Here is a 21,401-nt window from a genome sequence, read left to right on the forward strand (position 1 = left end):
TCGATTTACCATTCAACTCTCCTCTTTGCAGTGAACAAATATGAAAGCGGTTAGGCTCTACAGCTTCTTTGTCGAGTTTTGCCTTCTAGTCGACCAATTCGTTGTTTTGTATGAAGTGGAGCAAGTTAGATTGTGGCAACCACTCCTTTGCTAATCCATTAACTCGATCTCCTATTTAAGTCGCATCTTTTCCTGGCTTTTTTTTTTTCAACAAGCTTTCTCCTGATCACTAGCTACATTTTGCAGTGGTGAAGCAACAAAAATCATTATTCAAGAACCAAAGGCAGACACTAAGGGAAAAGGCATTGTGGGTGCTCCGGCTCCTATCATAGTTGCAACAAAAGCGGCCCAACACCAACGGAAAGGATGGAAAAAAGGCTTGGCCGTTTTCGACTTGGTTCTCAGGCTGGTTTTGCTGCCGCCACTATCATTATGGGGACAACCGATCAGACTCTTCCTTTTTTCACTCAGTTGTTTCATTTCCATGCCGAGTTTAATGATCTCCCAACTTTCATGCATGCATGCTCTTCACAGGGATTGATTAGCCAACCGAGCAAGGAAATTAGGAATATAGCTCAGTCTTGCGCCTTCTCTCTCTCTGACTCGAAAACAGGGAGCAAACTTGACACCACACGCGTACGTCAACCATCCATCACTTCTCAGTCTTCTTTACATTAATAATTCGGCAACCCAGAAATGGTCCTCCAATCATATATATAGTCTCAGTCGAGTCTTTCACAATTTTTTCTTATCTCAATTATTAAGGTAACCGTTTGGACTTTTGTGGCATGTACTAGACAGGAATAGAATTTGCTTGATCTGCAAATACATACACAAAACTGGTTTTATTTTTTTATGGGATTAAGATTAGTTGATTTTCTCATGGGGGACGGGGCTCAAAAATATGTGATATAATAGAAATTACGATTCTTTTTACATCGTCATTTTGTGGTTTGAGAGTTTTTTTTCTTTAAAAATACATTAAATTTATGTTTTTTTTTAAAATTAATCAAAATATCAAATAAACATTTAGCTTCTCCTTAGTATTTTTTATAGTTGTTTTAAAACTCGATTCATGATAGATCATGAGTTAGAAGGATCGACCTTGAATTTTTTTTAAAAATAAATAAATCAAAATAACGTTGTTTTGACCAGCACATATTGATTTTTATTTTCTAAAAATATATTAAAATAATATTATTTTTTAAAAACATCAGAAATAAAGTTATAAAATTGATGGTCGGGTTTTGACCAGGTCAAGTTTGGTCGGCTATGCTACCAGATTAACTAGATTTGTTTTTTCAACCTAAACCGGTTTAGATCCATAGTCAACCCGCCAAACTAGATTTTAAAACTATATTCTATACACCCGTTTCAACACTTTATAAAATTTCAAAACTTTTCATACATATTCGTTGATGAATTTCATCTTCATCTTAAGTTGTTATATACATAAATGAGAATTTAAACATTTAGGGGTGTCAATTGAAGCAAAAAAGACTTAGGTAACTCAAGCAAGAAAAGGTCAATAGTTGGGACACCTTTAAGAATCCTGCCCTTAATAATTTCATTTATCACCTTCCACACGTGCGAAACAAACATGCTAAAAAACGGCACGTGTAGCAATCATCGCTCAGCCGTCTCCTATGTAGTAGACTCCACGTCACATCCCTCACTCTCTCTCTCTCTCCATCCACCGTTAAAACGCCCCCCCCCCCCCCCCTCTCTCCTTCTTCTTCTCCACCAAGTTCTTTGCTTTATCATCCTTTGCTTCTTTATAAATAAGAATAAAAATAAAAAATAAAACCCTAAAATAAAAGGACTCTCTCTTTCGTTCTCTGTTTTTGCTTTTACAGATCTCAAAAAAATTTCTTTTCTTAACCTGTTACTCTTCTCTCTCTTTCTCTGTGAGGTGAGACTTCTTGTTATAACTCTTGCTGAGTCAACTCTAGGGTTTTCTTTTCTGTTCTTCACCTGATCTCTGCTCGTGTTCTTGATTTGATTATGCGGTCTTTGTTTGGTTGCTAAAAAACGATGGGAAAGCGAAAGAAAAGTAATGAAACTGTTTATAGTTGTATCTGTGTAATCTAAGTTAATTAGTGTAGTTTAGTGGATTAAAGAAGTGTCTTTTTCTTGATAATCAAGGCTTTGGATTTTTCAATCTTGTATATTTTAAGTTAGTATTTTGAAGGGAACAATCTTTGAAGGATAATGATTTGGTTAGGATTTGAGGCATACTTCACTTGAATTTCCTTCCTTTTTTTTGGGAATTGGAAAAGGGTTAAAGGGTTTAGAATTGAAAGAACTTCAGAAACCTGAAAGTGTTATGTTTTAAAGAAAGGTGTGATTTTTATTGTTTGATTTTTGTGTGTTGGTTGCAGCTTGGGCTTTTGAAGGTGAATCTTTGGATTTCTTATTCCGGGTAAAATTCGACAACTTAGAGAAGGTTATTATTATTTAAAAGTTGGAGGTCAGGGTCTCATGAAAATTGTTAGGGGAATGCAGAAATCCTTTCGCTGCAACGACAAGGAGCTGAGTGCGCTGGGCTGGAAGAATTCCTTCAGCCAAGGAATTGGCATCACTGCACCTAAGGCAAGAACGCGCGACAAACCTACGAGTCTTTAAGTTTTGGCCATTTTGGAGGAAGAATTGACGCGCTTGGTAAATAATTGAGGACGATAAAGATTGAAGCCAGATGACTCGTATTCTAGTGCAGCGAGGCAGTGGTTCTTCTTCGAACCAGAGCCGTGCAGGATCTTCTTCTTCGGCTGCTAGGCCAGACACACAGGGTACTAGCATCCTTCAGGCTGTTTCGACTGTGAATGAGGATGTTGGTGAGGAGGAGCAAGAGCAGGTAGTGGTCGATGAATTCTTGGAGAATGGTGGTAGTCATGATAATAAAGTGGTAAAAAGTGACGAGCTTTTGATGGGAAGCACAAATGGTGACCGAAGTGACGGTTTAAATGATGAAATTGTTGATAACGATAAAGTGGGTAATGAGGAAGGGGTGGGATCAGGGGATTCGGTTAAAGGATTGGGTGGGCTGATTTTGGAGAGATCTCATGTGGAGAGTGAAGGTTCAAGTTCTGATTCTCCAGAGAACGGTAGTGGAAGCCCACAGCCGCCACCGCCTCCTGTGCCACCTCCAAAACCTGACCTGACAAACTCGAATTCAAGGAGATTTATATCAGGAACTTCAAATTCTGTGCGAATTGGATCATCTAGGAGAGCAGTCGCTTGGCCTGTTGTTTCGACAAGGTCTTCACCAACTGGATCACGGCCATCCTCTCCCAGGTCTCATGGTGAAAATGAGGGGTACAATAGTGCTGATGAGCAGAATCCTTGCTACGTTTCCTCTTATGATGATTTCGTAAGTTCCCAATGCTAAATATATAGTTGGTGAGGCATGCCTTGACTGTTGCAATTTATGTATACGATTTTGCTTAAAAATAAGTCCACAAGCTTTGTGCAGCTGTATGTGGTCATATTGTGTTAATTCACATGTTTCAAGCACTACTATTCTGAATTGTGTTTCTAGGAGTTAAGACTTTGTAGTTGTGGTATGATCTCTAGTTGATTTATGTTCATTGGCTCAGTTGGATTTGCCTCTGTTTCCACTTGGCCAATGGTCTCATGTATGAGGAAAATATTTATTGTCACTGATGTGGTTCTCTCTCTTTTTTTTAATGCTTAGTACAGTAGATATTGTAGTGTTGCCTTTTTGTTCATTTGATTGAGAATTGCAATCCTGATCTAATGATATGATTTAGCATCTCAGCAATTAAACTGCTGTTTCTCTCTAAAATTGGCATTTTGCATCTATTGCAGGAAAGAGAGCGGCAGTTTGAGATTGACATCAGACGGTCCAAAGGGTTAGAAGTCAAAAGAATGTTGGAGGATGGGAATTGTCTCTTCCGTGCTGTGACAGATCAAGTTTATGGGGATTCTGAAATGTATGATTTGGCCAGACAAATGTGCGTGGACTATATGGTAAGATTTTTTTTTCTTTTTTTGATACTTCATTGTTCAAGTTCATGGTCATTTTGTTCTGGCTTGGCATCTACTTGAATTAATCATGCATCTGGTTAAACAGTGTTGCAAGCTCTTATTCTTGTGATAATATCCAAGGCAGCCTTGTGAAAAGACACTCCACTGTATTAGATGCTAGTCTTTATCATTAATCAATTTGTCATTTGTATTTTAGTTTTGCTAGGTGTATTAATTGATAATCATGTGATAAATTCCTAGACAATGTGAGAGAACAGTGAAGATTAGAGAGAGAGAGAGAGGGAGAATATAATGTTGATTTTATGTATGCAATGTTAAATCATGAAGATAAATTCCTGGACGGTTTAAGAGAATAGCGTTGAGTTTCATAGGAAAAAAAGAAATTGTGAATAGCACCCCTGACAACATTGTATTTTTGTTTTTGGTTCATTCAGGAAAGGGAAAGGGATCACTTTTCTCAATTCATTACTGAAGGTTTTACATCTTACTGTAAGAGGAAGAGAAGAGACAAGGTATGGATACTGTATCTAATTTCACTTTTCACTCTTTCAATATCCAGCAAGGCAAAAATGTATGGCACCTGGCATATTTTTCTTATCACATATCACCTCCTGAATATGATTTGCAAGTTAATGATATTTGTACACTTCACTTGAGAAAGCAGTTCATTTACACTTGCATTGGGATGGTAATAAATGTGATTTGAGGATTTTTGGGACTGCTCCTACATGCCACCCCTTTGAGGGTGCTGCCGTTAGTCTTTAGGGGATGGAAAAGGGGGAGCGTTAAACTGAGAAATTTTTCTACATAGGAAGAGTTATTTGAGGCATATCAACTTCAAAGGTTGCAAATGAAGGACCTATCTGTGAATTGCTTGGCAAATTTCTTGACATGGAAGCTTTGTTTGGAGGTTTTTGAGTGGATGTGAACAAATACCTAGTTTGATCAATTTTTTCAACCTCTGCTTCCATTGTTTGCTGTCACCCTCTTGCTTGGGTTAATCTTTTTGGGGTATGGTAGGCAGGCAATTAGACATTTGGTCCAGCATGTTTAACAACCACCTGTGCCTTAGAATTTGTAATGTGAATGAGTGATGTGAACACTCACTTCCTTCATCTCAATTGTCAGGTGTATGGAAACAATGTGGAGATCCAAGCTTTATCTGAAATGTACAATCGACCAATCCACATTTATTCCTATAGCACCGGTATCTACTTGTGATGAATTGATGGTTTAAATTATTCAGGGTCATTTGCTATTTACTTCTTACTGATCAAAACAATTAATGTAGAACCCATCAACATTGGGAGCTACAATACAGACACACCTCCCATACAGCTAAGCTATCATCATGGTAATCATTACAACTCTCTTGTCAACCCACGCCGTTCAACAATTGGTGCAGGACTTGGTTTCAGCTGTCTTCAAGGGGTGAGTTTCTGCAACTTTTGTACCCTTTGTCTTGGCAAAATGATAATTTTTTCTCCAGTGATCATACCTATATTAGCCTTCCCTCTTCAGTTCATTATTTTTCCTGCAAATCAAATGTTTAAGGATATGTGAAATTAAGGTGTAGGATCAAAGAACAATAGAAGTTGGCAAGGTCCGTACTGATGAACTAATAGGGATAGCTTATGGGAAATTTCCACACAATCTGAGCAGCATTTTTCCCTCCACACTACTTTCACCTTTAATTTTTATTGCTGTGAAGGTTAGTAGTTGATGATTTATCAACTGTGAACTTGCATTTAAAGTATCAATATCAGCGTGCCAATTGCTGGATAAGTTGAGATATAACTGGACTTATTGATTTGTGGGATTGCTCTTCTTCCTTTTATTGGTAACAGGCTAGTATAGTGAAAGAGATTGATGTTGCTGACACAGGCAACAATTGTGTTTGCAGGCAAGTGTGGATAGAGATCAGGTCAAAGCTGCTATTAAAGCTCAACAAGACCAGCAGATTGATAATGCAAGTATCTTTAACGTAGTTCAGCAGTATGTTTTGTGTTGATATTTGGCTAGCTAGGATAGTAACCAAACTCTCCTTTATGATGCTTAATGCTGACAGGCACTTCTGGCTGAGGGGCAGTTTTACTCTGATCTTGAGATTACTGAGAAGGAGATCGAACGCATGGTGATGGAAGCTTCTAGAGCTGAGTATCTTGCTGATAACAAGTTCAAACCACAACTTGGCCGTAAAGGATCTTCTACTTCTGGTGCAGAACCATCATCTTCTGGCGCTAGTAAGTACTCAGACTTTACACAGGGGATGGTACTTCAATGAGAGCATGTGTTCATGAACTTGGGGGACCAAAGAACATGGGGCACACCTCTGGCTGTTATCATCATGTTGCTCTCCTCATTGATTTATTCCATCTTTAGTCTATTAGAAGTATTGAGTTTTTTTGTCTTTAAGGGTGAATTGTGCTTGTATTGTGTGTTGCTGACAATGATATGAACTTGGATTTGCAGGATCATCATCGGCCAGTGAGACTACTGAGGTGGAAGGTGCAAGAGAACATGGCTTACAGGATACTGTCCTTAGCAGCAGTATGCAGATCGTGCTGTCAATGGGATTCAGTTACCTGCAAGCAATCGAGGCCTACAGTATATTTGGTGATGATGTGGATTCCATGGTTTGTTACCTCGTGGAAACCAGCAGCAGCAGCAGCAGCAGACGCAAAGGCAAGGCAACTGAATGACCACGACAGAGATTCAGAATTTTCCCGTCAGACAAAATTGACTCTTCAGTGCTGGCGTTGTACTTAGATGGAGAGAAAAAAAACCTGGTCCTATTGAAACACAAACTTCCAGAACTTTAGAATCTGTTTTTGAAGTTTGAATGATCAATAAAATGGATATAGTAGTAGCTAACCTTTAAGATGGCCTTTTCTAACTAGAACGTGGAGCATATTATGATTCGGTCTAGGCATTGAAATGTTACAGTGTTGTCTGTTGGCTGGTTTAGCAGTCAGTAATAGCATTGACATGTGAATGTTCCGTTCGATATATACGGTTCGAGGAGAAATATTATCAGGTGAATTAGTATGTTCAAATCTACTCCTACCATCCACCATGATATTAGAGTTATTTCTTTCTATCTCATCTTAAACCTTTGAATTCGAGATTAATTCTTTGTTATGATGTTAGAGTTATTTTCATCCAATGGTGGAAGATCAAAGAAGGCTTGTGCGTGGGGTAGAGTTCGTGCTCTTACTCGAACGTGTTTAACATATCAACTTATCGAAGAAAAAAAACAAAGTGTGCAGATTTTTTCTCTGTGAATTCTATCAATCGGTAAGCAGTTATATACATAATACATGGTTGGTTCTCTCTTTTTTGTTTCTTTAAAAATCTCACTTGCTCCCTAATTCCAGTTGAATCTTTGTTATTTACGTGACACGTTTCTTCTAAGATATCATTTATTAATTAACTAGTTTAAATATTTTAGCAAGTTAATTAAAAAAAGATTTTGTTTGAAAAAATATTAGTTAAAAATCATATTTTACAAGAGAAAACAAATTGTAAGAATATTAATTAACAATCATATTTTTCTAGATAATCATGTTACGTTGGCAAGTGCTTGGTGTATGTTTTTTAAATTATCTTAGAAAAATATTTTTTTCTAACAAAAATAATGAGATGTAGGTTTTTTCAACGTTTAAAAAAATCCTGAGTGAAAACTAAAAAGCTTAACTACACATCTAATTAAATAAATAAATAAATAAAAATAATAATTAAAAACAAAATCAAAAAATCAAAAAAGATATAGATTAAGATATTTACTCGGTTGTGTTTGTTGAATTTGTTTATTAAAATCTATTGTTTTATTCAATCAAACAATAATAATATATATATATATATATATTAAATTGATTGAATAATAAAAATATATTTTATCTGGCTGTATATATTAAAAATATTACATGAAAAAATATTTTTTATATTAAAAAATAAAATTCATTTATATAAAATATTAAAAAAAAGTAATGGATGAATAGAATAATTTTATATATAAAAAAAACAATATACATAAAATAATTTAAAAGAAAGATCCAATTCAAAAAAAGGCTAAATAAACCACACAAAAATATTATAATAAAAAAAATATCTAGATATGCATGATATCATACTAAAAATACAGATCGTGTTTCCGCTTCATTTCATATTAATCATAAATAGGACTCCGTTGTTTTGATGGTTCTTGCAAGATAGACTTTGGAACTATTTCCATATGCTATATTATATTTTAAAGTGTTTTTTTAGATTTAAAAATATATTAAAATAATATATTTTTTATTTTTTAAAATAATTTTTTATATCAACAAATAAAAAAAATTGGCAACGAACCTTCCTTCTATTATAATAAGTTGAATGGCAAGCTATCTGATGAATTAATATATTTCTTGCTTGAAAATTACTTCTTCATTACTGCTAAAATTTGTTTAGAAACATGATTTACATCGTCTTGCCTTAAATTTTTTATATATATAAAAAAAATAAAAAGAAATTAAAAAAAACAATACACATAAAATAATTTTATATAAAAAAAAAACAATACACATAAAATAATTTAAAAGAAAGATCCAATTAAAAAAAAAAGTTAAATAAACCACACAAAAAGTTATTTGAAAAACAATTATTATTATATTGTTAAGCACCCTCTAAGTATTTAGAATTACAATAGTGGTATCAATTTAAAAAAAAATTATTTAAAAATATGTTAAAATATAAAAAATATTTTTTACATAAATAAATCAAAACAGTCTAAAAAATAAAATAAAATTTAAAAATTTAAAAAAACACGAGTACCAAACCTCCTAACTATGGAGGAACGCCATCATGACCTTTCTAACCAGAAGATCCAAGAGCAGTTTTTCTCACAAATTGAAGCAGGCCTACAATCTTGTCATGAGGACGCAGCAACTCTTGAACTGTAGTTAACTGGTTCCAGGCACTGACCCAAGAAAGTATCAGTGGGTTTTTTTCTGGGTCTAGAATTTGGACACCAGCGACTTCCTCTTGAGCTTTGTAGGGGCTAAATACTGCACCCACCAGAATGTCCAGGAGCCCTAGATTCTGGACTTCAATAACTGAGACTCCATTGGGCAAAAGTTTCTTCATTTCCTCTTCAAATATGTTCATCTTCTCAAGAAGCTCACCGATTGCCTTCTCTTGGGCTTCCCCGCCCCTTGTGATCACCTGGCTGACTCCCTCAAATAACTGCAGTCTCAAGATCTTAACATTTCATTACATAGACCAAAACACAGGAAGAAAATATAAACAAGCATCAATATTATTGTGATCTTTCACCTGTTGTTGGATAAAACTAGCCCAGAAGCGAACTTTAGCTCTTTGATAAGGATCATCAGGCAAGAGGCGAGGAGCTTGTTTCCATGTTTCATCAATATATTCTAAGATGATGGGTGACTCTGTAATTGGCTTTCCATTGTGAACAAGTACAGGGACCTTATTGTGAACTGGATCATATTGAAGGAGAGCTTGGCTTTTGTTGTTTAAATCTTCTTCTATATACTCATAAGCTATGCCTTTAGCTCTTAGGGCTACTTCCACTCTCTTAACGTAAGTGCTAGCCCACATCCCATATAGCTTCACTTTCTGCTCCTCTTCCATCTCTTCACTTTCTGTTCCTCTTCCATCTCTCCCTCTCTCTCTCTACTGAGTTATTGTTTCTAGCTTTTCTTTATTTATTCAATTTTCTTTTTTCCTTGTGAAATAAGCTATATATACGGCTTTGACTTTTCATTGTTATTTACATCAACCAGTATGCTTGTGGATATGCTGCGAATAAAAAGATAATTTATATCCGCTGCATTATGATGTTATAGCTTACGAGGTGACCTTTTTGGAATTATGCCATATCCTTGTGGAGGTCTTGAAAGCCAGAATTTTTGAGTCCATGCTCTTGCTGATATCCTTGGTTCCTGTTGGGGGAAATCCTGTGTTAGCTCAAACTACAAGGTCTCTAAACCAAATCCTTCAAATGCAGTGATCTGGTTCATATCGCTGGGTATGTCAGCAATATTATGTGAAGCATGTTCCTCAGGCCATTGGCAAGCATCAAAGAACATACTGTCAGAACCAAATGAGTGATACGAAGGCGACGGCTAAACATGAAGATAAAAACTGGAGTTGATATTCTCCAAAACTGTATTCCATGCCAAAATGTTATGGCTTAATTTCACCACTGTACACTTTGAGTTCCGTTGACTCTCGAAAAATAGACACCTCTTGGCTAAAACTAAAAAGCAATAAAGATACATGTGTAGATATAATACATTCAAAGCATCATACCAAGGGAAAAGAAATGTAACTCAAAGCCCGATGATTTTCCTATTCAAATGCTCCCCTGAGAAACCTCCATGTCCTTCGTGATTGTGATCATGAAACATAAGCGTCAGGATTCCTACCATACATAGAACTGAACCAACAAGAAGTTTGTCATATCGCTCAACCCAATGAAACTTGAGCTGGCTGGCACCGTAGAATGATAGAGCCACAAGTGATGTCATCACAGTTACAGTGCTGCCAATGAAAAATAAGAGTTTGGATCGATCTTGATAATGGTCAAAGAATAACAAACTTAAACCTACAGTGCTGACAATTGTGTAACAGTACAGCCACAACAAATAAGAGATTGGACTATCCAAATTTAGCTCTTTTATTAATCAAATATGAGCCTTTCTACACAGATTAAACAGATAAGAAGTTGGGAGGGGGGGATTTTCACATTCATTTCCAGGATTTTTTATTTTATTTGTCAAACAGTTATATATATCGAGCACTGAACAACCAAAATCGAGAACCCACTGAGATTGCTTGTTAAACAGGAAATCCAGTAAACCAAACACAAGTTCAAGTACCTGCTTCTAATGAATGGACCAGCTCAACTAAAAACTTTAGTGCCCAAGTCTGTTTTAATCTCAATAAGCCATTTGAATATGATTTCAATTAGCAGGGTTGGTTTCTGGGACTCTTCATGAAATAAATACAAGGAGCAGTAAATAAAACCAAGTGAGAACTTATTCGGCACCAGATAGCGGATGATTGGACATTAATACCAGTGAAAGTGACAAAAAGAAAAGCGAGCAACTATCAAACCTGTACATGTTCGTTTTAATTGTTCTGGACACAATTATAAAATTAGAAAACATGAAAGGGAGAGAGTGGAAAAAAAATGGCAACCAGCATGCGAGCACGTACAGTTTCATTGATCAGATTTTCTTTTTCTGCCTATGAACCATGGCATATTTAATTACAAACTCCAAAATAATCAAATAGGTAAAATAACAACCACAAAGCAGGGTGGACATGTTACTGATACCTGAATAGCAGCACAATGATGGCAAGCACCATCATGGAGGATGAACTACCAACAGCAAGAAAAACAGGAAGCGTGGTTGCGCAAGGAGATAATGCAGGAACAAGAATGAGCCCAACGACAGCCATTTTCTCCATAGGCTGGTTATGAGAATGACTATGCCCTCCCTTCCCAGACAGAAATAGTATAACATAACAACCACCAAGAACTATAAGCAAAAGTGAAGCAAGTTTGTGAACTGTTTCTTCACCAGCGATAGTATTTGCCATGGTGATTGCTGTTATACCAAGAAGTGAAGTGGATAGCACATGCAAAACTGCCCCAAATGCAGCTGCAAAGAGAAACGAAAACTAACGATAACTAATATTGTAACATAATCCATCATAAGCCTAAGAAGCATGAGTTTTTGAGAATTCTATACATATCTCAATCTAGTATGGTACCAATATCGTTGATCCCTAAACATCAGCATGACCAATTGTAGCACCAAGGTTTCAAACATAGTTTGGCAATGCGTTTGTAGGTGCTTTATCAGCCAAAAAGGCATCCATTTTTTAAGTGCTCTTCAATGATTTTGATACCAAAACGTAAAAAGTCACCAAAAAAACCCATCAATATTATACTTTTAAGCACTTACAAACGCATTATCAAACACACTTATATGTCCACCCAATTAGACAAATAGACTCAAACTTTTAAACCATCCAGCTTAAAAACACATCAGAAAACACCAACAAAGTTAAATACTAGTGGATCAAGCTAATCAACTTAGCAAATTCACATCACATTTCCATGCAAAGATTCCATTCCAAGCACTAAACATGCAATGCTGCAACAAATTGCTAAAGTCTCAATCTTTTTCTTCATATGTTCTTCAAAATCACAAATTTTCTATTTTCTTTCAAGAATATAACGAAAAGGGCCCGGATCTGAACGGAAATGTAAAGCAAGAGCGAGGGAGAGAGGACATACTGACGAGGAGAGTTCTAGAGAGAGTCCATTTTTGGGCACGCCCAACAATGGAGAAAGGAAGCCAATGTGTTGGAATAAAAGAATGGAGAAGAGAAACTGTGGCGATTCCTCCAATCGTTGAAAGATCTTCTGCACTGAAGCTCTCCATTGTTTACTAGTTTAGTATGATTGCGCAAATGGGTTCTCCTTTTTTTAACCAATCAATGATCTTACATTCACTTAACAGTAAGTTTTGGTAAGTGATGAAGGTGGTGGTGGCGGAGATGGGGGAGAATGGTGAAGGTGGGATTTGCGCTGCTGGAAGATGTGGGAAGCGTAGGATCCAAGAGAAAGGAAAATAAAAGGGGTTTGATGTTGGCTTTTTACCTAAAAAAAAGACGAATGTTGTAGTTAATAATAAATAATTGTGTATCATTATCTAAAATTCAAGGCCTGTTTGTTTGTCATTTTTAAAAAAAATCTAAAAAAATAAATTAATTTTTAATATTTAGTAGTGTCATAGAAAATAAATTGAAAAATACTTTTTAATATTTGATTATGTTATGAAAAATAAACTGAAAAATAGTTTATTAATAATTTATTTTCTTTCAAGTTTATTAAAATAATAAGGAAGAAATCTTGCAAATTAAAAATTTGAATAAGAATGAAATTGAAAAAAATATAATTTCATAAATTATCTCAAATAAAATAAATAATAATTAAAATAATGGAGATCAAATCTAACAAATAAAAAAAATTAAAAGATGATGAAATTAAAATAATAACAATAACAATTTCATAAATTATTTAAAATAAAATAAGTAACAATCAAAAGAATGAAGGCCAAATTTGATGGATAAAAAAAATGATAAGAGAAAAGTAAGTAACAATTATAAAAATAAGGACTTGAGTTAATATAAAAATCAAATTTTAAGAGTTGAAATTAAAAAAAAATCAAACAAAATATATATCAATCAAAAGTTTGAGGACCAAATTTGATATAATCAGAAAATAATATGATATTTCTAAATTTTTCATAACTTTTAGAAAGTGTTTTCTGCCAAAAATAAAAAGAAAACACTTTTCTGAAAATAAAGCTAAATTTTTCTTTGACTCGAAAGTGTTTTTCATTGAACAACTTTTTTAAAAGCAAACAAACATAGGAAAATTTAAAAAGTAGTTTCCTGAAAACCACTTTTCGGGCAAACAAACACCCCAATGGTGATGGGTAAACAAAAGAAAATTTTATTGAACCAGTCAGAGGAAACTAAATTTGTTTCTGTGCTCTGTCGTGGATCATATCAAAAATACAAAAGACAAATACTATAGCAAAAAAAAAAATTTCTAGTTATTGGTTTAATAGATAATTTAAATAGTATAAAAAATAAAATACAATCACGATAAATAAATAAACTAAAAAAAAATAAAAAAGAACCAAACCTGAGTATACCTAGCTTATCAAATAATTAAAAAAAATTGAATGATGAAAATGAAATAGATCGATAAAAAAAAATGAATTTATGTTAACCTTTAAAACCTGTAATTCTGATCATGAACTTGAAATTAACCCAATAGAAAGCAAACCACAAAAAATAAACAAACAAAACTCACAAGAAAAATTAGCTTGGGGGGATCGGGGAAATCTCTAAAACTCACAACCCGTGAAATCTTGGATCTGGATTCAATCAAGAAACTTGATTTTTTACAAATTTAGTTTTGAATGATGAAATTGAAGAAAAAATACTAATAAATAAAAAATTGTAAAAACAACAAAAAGAATGAGGATAAATTTGATAAAAAAAATCTCAGGGAGGATGAAATTTGAAAAAAATAATTAAAAAACAATCTTAGACAAAATAAATAGCAATTAAAAAAATAAAGATAAAATTTGAAAGACTATAAAATCATCAGGGGTGAGATTGAAAAAATTTAGAATTTGATAGATTATTTAAAGATTAAAAAAAATATTAGGAAGTGAAATTAAAATATATATATATATATATAGGAGGCTAACCCAATAGAAGGCAAATCAAAATAAATATCAAAACAAAACAAAAAAAAGGATAAAATATAATAAAATATAAGCTCACATGAAGGGGGAACACAAGCATATTTGGGCTAACCACATAAACCTGGTTTAATATCTAAAACTCGCAACCCATAAAATCTTGAACCCAAGTTCAATCTAAAAGCTTATTTCTCAACCAATTTAATTTTGAATAATAAAATCGGTGAAAAAAATATTAATAAGAAAACTCACAAAAACAAAATCAACAAAAAGAATAAGGATAAAATTTGATAGAAAAAAACCCCAGGAAGATGAAATTTGAAAAAAAAAATTAAAAATGATCACAAACAAAATAAACAACATTTTAAAAAATAAGGATCAAGTTTGAAAGATTATAAAATCATAGGGGGTAAAATTAAAAAATATTTATAATTTGATAGATTATTTATAGATTAAAAACATAGTAGGGGTCGAATTAAATAACATAGTAGGGGGTAAATAAAGGGAAAAGCACAATATATATATATATATATATATATATATATATATATATATAATATTAGCTTGAAAAAAGAGAAAAAAAAACATGCAAACCCGAGCGAACCTCTTAAACTTGATCTAATTTCTAGAACTCAAGTTTTAAAAATGATCACAAACAAAACAAACATCATTTAAAAAAATAAGGATCAAGTTTGAAAGATTATAAAATCATAGGGGTTGAATTTAAAAATAATTGGTAATTTGATAGATAATTGATATATTAAAAATGGTGAGGGGTGAGATTGAATAAAAAAATTATAATGTTATAGCTTATTTTAAATTAAAAACAATAGCAATTACAATGATAAGGACCAAATATGAAAGGAAAATAAATTGAAGGGTCTGATTTGAACTTTTCCAAGGGCTAGCGCAAAAATTGAGGAAGATAGATATAAAAAGAAGGAAAAAAAAGAAATGGCTACCGAAGCCAAACCAGAGGTGCTTCTAGCACACGCATTGTGTCATCGTGTAGAGAACACCGGGATCTTCCAAACGCCTTCCTATAAAGCAGTGTGTTGGTGGCTGGATAGCTTCACATGCGTCGTCTAAATAGCACGAAGGTCGTTTGGCATGTGCGCATATGCAAGCAGGTTTTTTTAAAATAATATTTAATACATAGAAATTACAATAATATCCTGAGTAAATTTACAATAAAACTAATGTAGAATGACCAAGAAACCTTTATGAGAGAGTTATGTTACTTTTGTCTCCAAGAGTATAAAAATAATTACATTATTTTGAAAAAAAAAGGTATAAAAACACCTCCAAGTGAAAGACATTAGAATTTTTTTATTATAAGAATAAAGTAGTAATTTAATTGTGTAAAAAAATAAAATTACAAATCTAACTTTATATAATTTGTTACTTTATATAATTTGTTAAAGATAATTGTGTTACGGTAAAAAAACAACATTACATTCAATACCTTCTTCAATGGTTCTTTTTCCAAAATTAAATTCATAATTACACTACTATAATAAATGGTGTTTTTGAGTCGTGTTGCATATAATTTCACAAGGTGATTTAGTTTTTTTGCTAATATATAATTTAAAATCTGAATTTATACCCATTTTTTTATTAAAAAAAAAAAGCTTGAAAACGTGTATGAGTTTTTTTTTTCAATCTATTTTTTAGGTATTCTTCTAGGATGCTTTTTTTTTTGCACAAAACATTTTACAGAAAAGAGATTACTTTTCAGATCTCCTATTCATTTTATAGAAAAGATATATATTACATTTCTAGTAACTTATGTTGTTTTTTAACTTTATTTTTTTTGTGCTTACAAGTTACAGGGGCCAAGGCCTGGAACAAAAACAGCTACTCTATATAGCCAGCCGCAATCAGCCCATAACACCATAACATGTCTGCTCTCAACTTACCCAGATGATCTGCAAGGGAACGTAAGAAGATTGAAACCGTTCAGTTTTTTTTTTTTCACAATTTCTCTCATTCCGACCTTGTTGGAGCGTGTTTGCTTGAAGGTGCTCTTTTGCTTTAAAAAAAAAGGAAAAACATCTACTATCGCTCCAAGCATCAAATAAAGTACACGACGAGATTCACTTAAACATCTAGTACATATAAAATGGCTACGAAAGAAGCATACAAGTTCCAGATAAATAGTTCTTGCTAACAATAACACAGTGCTCTCGATTGAAACCCAGTTCCAAAAATACAAAAACAGGTATAAAACTAACGAGACATTCTACTGCCTGGAAACCGAATCAGTGATCACCAGGCACGCTCTTAATGATATCGGAATCACCTGGAAAAATACACAAGAAATTGCCACTGTCAGTAGAAATAACAGGATATGTCTCTGAATATCAAAGTAAAGGCCAATTCTATATACCTGGATCAATAATACTGAGGCAGCACACTCTGAAATATTTACCACAAGCAGTGCCCAAGTCGACATTGTCTGATACAGTATTAAACTCACATGATGAGGAAAAGGATCCACAGAGCAAAAGGCGAATTTTAATGAAAATAACCAAACATGACAAAACTTGATAGCACGAACTGTTTTGAATTCAAGAAATACCATTTGCAGGTGTTACAAAAGTGGAGCAGACCAATTATGACTGAGCAACTATACTTTCAGAAAAGGGATTGGAGGAACACACCATAAATGAAAGGCACCGATTAAATCCTACTCTAATAGTTATGGCATTATTCAGCGGACTAACCTACCAATTTCAAATACATATATTGCATGACTTTCAGATGAGCTATGATATTAGAATAAGTAGCAAGGTATCAATTAGAGTCCTGCACTACGCTTCAGACTCATTAACTTAAAACATAATTTCCAACAACAAAAAAAAGCACTGAAGTGAACATCAAGCTACAGAATACCAAAAAATAGCAATGGCAATCGCAAAAGACAAACGTTAGATTACAGAATGAGGATGAAAAAAATATAATTCCAGATTTCCAAGTAAACATCAGCCCTGGATACAAAAGGAAAGCTGTAAAGCTAATGCTAACTTGACATTAACAAGAAAGATGATAGAGCATTGAGACAGGAAACTCACTTCCGTTGTAGTGGTGAACTCCAACCTTCGCCAACATAGCATAATACTCAATCTCAGATTTTCTAAGAGGAGGGCAATTGTTGGAGATGATTATAAGCTTCCCTGCAGACACGAACAAACACCTTAACAAATCTCCAACATATGAAAACAAACAGACAGTGCAAAAATCAAACCAACCACAACGCTACACCCATATTAACCATCCGAAAACAAAAGCTCGTAACTTTCTCCGCCAGATCAAGATAACATAACTAATCAATCAGAACCCATTTTAGAAATGCGAGACACTAACCCCGTTAACCAAGTGAGACACTGACCCCATTTATCAGATCAACAACAAAACAATCCAAATCACAAAAAGAGAGTAGCATGTAAAAGAAACGGAAAATGGGTGCTTACCCTTTGAGTTTCTGAGAGATTTAAGCACGGTCTTGTACCCTAGAGTGTATTTTCCACTCTTCATCACAAGAGCTAGTCTGTTGTTGATAGACTCATGAGTCTTCTTCTGCAAAAATAACATACAGACCGATCAAAAAAGATGGGAAAAAAAACGAAATATTTAAGGTTTTCTATGTAAGAAAGTGGAAAACATGAGAGGATGATGTGCAGATGAAGATTTACAGTTTTCTTGGCAGCCACCATGGTTGTGATGTGAGATAGTTCGGCGGAGAAAATAGGGCTTACCACAGCGAGGAACACTGGAATAATGTGTACTTATATAAAGAGGAGGCTAGGGCTTTTGTGGAATTGGATCTGTTTGGATGTGGGGTATTTTACACACGGTTTGGGATACTTAAACCCGGTTTTGTTTGTTGACCTTAAAAATGATTCGTCAGTGAAGGTCCCTATAGTATAGTGATTAACTCACATAGAACCTCATATTTCAAAGCGAATCAATTAAGTCCTTCGTATATGATTTTTGTATTGGATAAAGCGTCTGTTTGGAATTCTTGTGCTTTTAAAACAGCTAAAAAAATTGGTTATCATTTATACCTTATAATTTAGAAAAATCAATTACGATTTATTTTTTTCAATTTATTTTTATTTTTTATTTTTAAAAATAGAAAAGGTGAAAAAAGTAGATAGTATGGAAACTTGTATAAAAACTCAAAAACAAAATGCAAAAAAAAGTATGCTTTTTGATTATTAGAATAATATTGGAGCTTCTATAAAATTAAAGAAATGACATTGAGAAATTTTAAACTAGGAGGTTAGAAGTGAAACATTTTTGAATCTGTTTTCCCTTGCTGTAACCTTGAGTTTTATGCAATTATCCAGCATATCCTTGCACCAATAAAACTTGTTAAATCAACGTGCACGAGATCTTGATGGTGATTTTTAATAAAATTATGGAAGTACCCTCGAGATTTTTCATTTTTAGGACATATATATTGTATTTATACTTAAATGGATGGTTAATACTTGATTGTAACAAATAAATGAAATAAATTAACAGTAATTAAACAATAACTAAGAAGTCAATAATCATTCTCGTTATTTATCCCTCACCTCTTTTGTCTTGGTGTCTTTGATCGTATTTTAACTTATTTTTCATAAAAAAATTGTTTTATTTATTAAGGATAGAATAATATTTTTAGTTTAGTTCATATATAATCTCTTTGTATTTAGATTAAAACATTTGCAGTTTGTTATTTCATTTAGTTTCTGCAATTTATTATTTGTTTAGTTTCTACGATATCTGTTCAGTTTCTGCAATATGGTATCTTGTCTTTCATTGTTTTTACATTCTAGTTTTCTTTGTTTGTTAATTATGGCTACTGAAAGAGATGATTCGCTTGAATCTGTGAATGTGAGGTTGGATGAAAAGAATTATTTGTACTAGAGTTATGTAATGATAAATTTCTTTAAAGGAAAAAGGATATGGGGATATGTTAGTGGAACTTATGTGATACCTAAGAATATTGGGGAGGAGGATGTTGTTTTGATATATACATGAAAAGCAAACAAATCAAAGATTATTACCTATAGCAATAATTCTGTTAAGCATTCCATAGGTACGCAGTTGGCAAAATATCATCAAAGAAGGTTTGCGATCATCTGCAAAGGTTATTTGGGCAATCAAATTTTGCAAAGCAGTATCAGTTAGAGAATGACATACGAGCTCTTCATCAAAAGAATATGAGTATCCAAGAGTTTTATTCTGCTATGACAAATATTTGAGATCAATTGGCTCTTACAAAATCGACAGAATTAAAGACATGCGATGCTTATATTGATAGCAGAGAGCAACAATGATTGGTATAATTTTTAACAGCACTTTGTAGTGATTTTGAAGGACTTAGAGATTCAATTCCGCATCGTTCTCCACTGCCTTTTGTTGACTCTATTGTCATTGAGTTATTGATTGAAGAAATACGTTTTTAGTCTTATTCTGAAATGTGATTTTTTTCTGTGATGAATCCTTCTGTACTAGTAATACCCTATAAGTCATTCTCTAATCACCAGAATAAGCCTTACACAAAGGTTGCCTTTGACGAGTATCATTTCTGTAAGTAAAAAGCTCAGTGTCCCAAGTTGAGACAATAAAATCAAATTTGGAAACCTAGTAAACAGTCACAATCTAATGTCCATAAACCACCTCAGGTTTATAAACCATCACACTATAAATACTGCAACATTAGCTTCATCAGGCTCTATCATCGATCCTAGTACTTTGACTGGGCAATTTCAGAAGTTTCTCTTCTTATAGCCACAATCAATGTTTGCTTCTTCTTTCGTAGGTCAGTTGCCTTATAGTTCCTCGAGTATGTCACATTCTGAATATGTCTTGGATTATGGTGCTTCACATCATATGTCTTCATATTCTCTATCTTTTATCTTTGTGCCCCCTTCGCCCTTCATTCTTGTTATAATTATTAATGGCACTCTCATGCCCTTAACAAGTGTTGGTTATGTTGTCACACCTCACTTGTCTCTCCCTAATGTTTATCTTATTCTGAAACTTAGATTGAATCTTGCTTTTATTGGTCAATTATATGACTCTAGTAATTATTTAGTCATTTTTCCTCTTCTTTTCGTTATGTACATGATTTGTAGTATCAAAAGCTGATTGGGACAAGCCATAAAGAGAATGGACAATACATTTTGGATGAGTTAAAAGTGTTAGTTGTTGCTGCTACTACTACAAAACATGATCTGCTATTTGTATCTTTCTGGGTTATGGTAAAAGTAAAAAGGGGTATCGTGTTTTAATCCAATCAACTCAAAAACTTTATATGTCCCGTCATGTTGTCTTTTTTGAACATATACCTTTCTTCTTTATTCCATCCATTACTTATAACTTGACTAAACCTGATTTTATTTGTATAGATTCCTTTCCTGAGGACTCTAATATTTTATCATCTCAGGTTCCTAGTACCTCAGATATCTCTTCTTATATTCGATCAATTTGTACTTATTATTCTGCATGTACTGACACTTTACTCTTCAGCACACCCGGAACTCTATTCTCATCTACTGTAACTCTCAGGTAAATTCTTGTATTTTGATTTACATTTTAAGAAAAGGACAAATAAAAAAATAAAAAAATTATAGGAATTAATGGAGTGAAAATTATTATCTAATAAGGTTAATGTGGGGACAATGATAAAATTAAACAAGTCAAACTTTTGGGCCAAATGGTTTTAAAACAAAACAAAAAAGTACTTAAATTAAAAGAGGGAAAAAACTTGTAAATATATAAACAAGGTGGCCGGCCATGTTAGGGCTTGAGAGGGAGAAGAAATTGATTGGAAAATTATCAAGGATCATCCAAAACAAATCACAAAAAAAGGTAGAACTAGTGATTAAGATATTCTATGAAGGGTTTGAACAAGGAAATCTCAAAAGGAGAACAAAGAATTTTTCTTATAAAGGTGCGGTATTGAGAGGAAAATAAAGAGACAGAGGAAAGAATTTTTTGTGGTGATTTCAAGCTTCCCATTCTTATTTATTTGGGTTAGAAGGTAACCAATCCTTTTCTCTTAATTAAATTGATGCAATTAGTGTATTAAGATTT

The 21,401-nt window shown here is 33.4% G+C and overlaps 4 protein-coding genes across 5 annotated transcripts; 1 reads left to right on the forward strand and 3 right to left on the reverse strand.

Annotated features, from left to right (window-relative positions):
• Nucleotides 1–1,716: 1,716 nt before the first annotated feature.
• Nucleotides 1,717–7,068, forward strand: LOC133699502 (OVARIAN TUMOR DOMAIN-containing deubiquitinating enzyme 6-like). 2 transcript variants are annotated; one of them, XM_062122766.1, is made up of 10 exons: nt 1,721–1,912; nt 2,382–2,422; nt 2,506–3,370; nt 3,829–3,990; nt 4,443–4,520; nt 5,137–5,215; nt 5,300–5,439; nt 5,912–5,977; nt 6,077–6,251; nt 6,481–7,068. In XM_062122766.1, the coding sequence occupies exons 3-10, from the start codon at nt 2,696–2,698 to the stop codon at nt 6,708–6,710; spliced, it is 1,605 nt and encodes a 534-aa protein (XP_061978750.1). In that variant the 5' UTR covers nt 1,721–1,912; nt 2,382–2,422; nt 2,506–2,695; the 3' UTR covers nt 6,711–7,068. The 2 variants fall into 2 exon arrangements, 1 of the variants encoding a protein (XP_061978750.1); XR_009843284.1 differs by having other exon boundaries at nt 1,717–1,912; nt 2,382–3,370; nt 5,856–5,977; nt 6,481–6,624.
• Nucleotides 7,069–8,715: 1,647 nt separating this feature from the next.
• LOC133698681 (glutathione S-transferase U10-like) lies at nt 8,716–10,054 on the reverse strand. The gene is made up of 2 exons (XM_062121699.1): nt 9,322–10,054; nt 8,716–9,231 (listed from the first exon to the last, which is right to left on the reverse strand). Exons 1-2 carry the CDS (start codon nt 9,640–9,642, stop codon nt 8,860–8,862), a joined length of 693 nt encoding a protein of 230 aa, XP_061977683.1. The 5' UTR covers nt 9,643–10,054; the 3' UTR covers nt 8,716–8,859.
• Nucleotides 10,055–10,149: 95 nt separating this feature from the next.
• LOC133698682 (uncharacterized) lies at nt 10,150–12,680 on the reverse strand. The gene is made up of 3 exons (XM_062121700.1): nt 12,323–12,680; nt 11,354–11,681; nt 10,150–10,554 (listed from the first exon to the last, which is right to left on the reverse strand). The coding sequence occupies exons 1-3, from the start codon at nt 12,468–12,470 to the stop codon at nt 10,344–10,346; spliced, it is 687 nt and encodes a 228-aa protein (XP_061977684.1). The 5' UTR covers nt 12,471–12,680; the 3' UTR covers nt 10,150–10,343.
• Nucleotides 12,681–16,404: 3,724 nt separating this feature from the next.
• On the reverse strand, nt 16,405–18,133 carry LOC133698679 (large ribosomal subunit protein eL30). Its single transcript, XM_062121696.1, has 5 exons — nt 18,005–18,133; nt 17,783–17,888; nt 17,384–17,485; nt 16,699–16,767; nt 16,405–16,611 (listed from the first exon to the last, which is right to left on the reverse strand). The coding sequence occupies exons 1-5, from the start codon at nt 18,023–18,025 to the stop codon at nt 16,571–16,573; spliced, it is 339 nt and encodes a 112-aa protein (XP_061977680.1). The 5' UTR covers nt 18,026–18,133; the 3' UTR covers nt 16,405–16,570.
• Nucleotides 18,134–21,401: the final 3,268 nt, after the last annotated feature.

Source organism: Populus nigra, chromosome 7 (genome assembly GCF_951802175.1).
Source record: "Populus nigra chromosome 7, ddPopNigr1.1, whole genome shotgun sequence".
Lineage (NCBI taxonomy): Eukaryota > Viridiplantae > Streptophyta > Magnoliopsida > Malpighiales > Salicaceae > Populus > Populus nigra.

What these genes read in the sequence shown, in the direction of transcription:
- LOC133699502 (XM_062122766.1), top strand. Translation starts at nt 2,696, where the DNA reads ATGACTCGTATTCTAGTGCAGCGAGGCAGTGGTTCTTCTTCGAACCAG. An exon ending in TTTCCTCTTATGATGATTTC is followed by an intron (nt 3,371 to 3,828) that starts GTAAGTTCCCAA and finishes CATCTATTGCAG; the next exon opens with GAAAGAGAGCGGCAGTTTGA. An exon ending in GTTTCAGCTGTCTTCAAGGG is followed by an intron (nt 5,440 to 5,911) that starts GTGAGTTTCTGC and finishes TTGTGTTTGCAG; the next exon opens with GCAAGTGTGGATAGAGATCA.
- LOC133698681 (XM_062121699.1), bottom strand. Translation starts at nt 9,642, where the DNA reads ATGGAAGAGGAGCAGAAAGTGAAGCTATATGGGATGTGGGCTAGCACT. An exon ending in CTAGTTTTATCCAACAACAG is followed by an intron (nt 9,232 to 9,321) that starts GTGAAAGATCAC and finishes TTGAGACTGCAG; the next exon opens with TTATTTGAGGGAGTCAGCCA.
- LOC133698682 (XM_062121700.1), bottom strand. Translation starts at nt 12,470, where the DNA reads ATGGAGAGCTTCAGTGCAGAAGATCTTTCAACGATTGGAGGAATCGCC. An exon ending in CTCTAGAACTCTCCTCGTCA is followed by an intron (nt 11,682 to 12,322) that starts GTATGTCCTCTC and finishes TTCTCTTTGCAG; the next exon opens with CTGCATTTGGGGCAGTTTTG. An exon ending in ATCATTGTGCTGCTATTCAG is followed by an intron (nt 10,555 to 11,353) that starts GTATCAGTAACA and finishes TTTCATTGGCAG; the next exon opens with CACTGTAACTGTGATGACAT.
- LOC133698679 (XM_062121696.1), bottom strand. Translation starts at nt 18,025, where the DNA reads ATGGTGGCTGCCAAGAAAACT. An exon ending in TGGTGGCTGCCAAGAAAACT is followed by an intron (nt 17,889 to 18,004) that starts GTAAATCTTCAT and finishes TTATTTTTGCAG; the next exon opens with AAGAAGACTCATGAGTCTAT. An exon ending in ATCTCTCAGAAACTCAAAGG is followed by an intron (nt 17,486 to 17,782) that starts GTAAGCACCCAT and finishes TCGTGTCTGCAG; the next exon opens with GGAAGCTTATAATCATCTCC.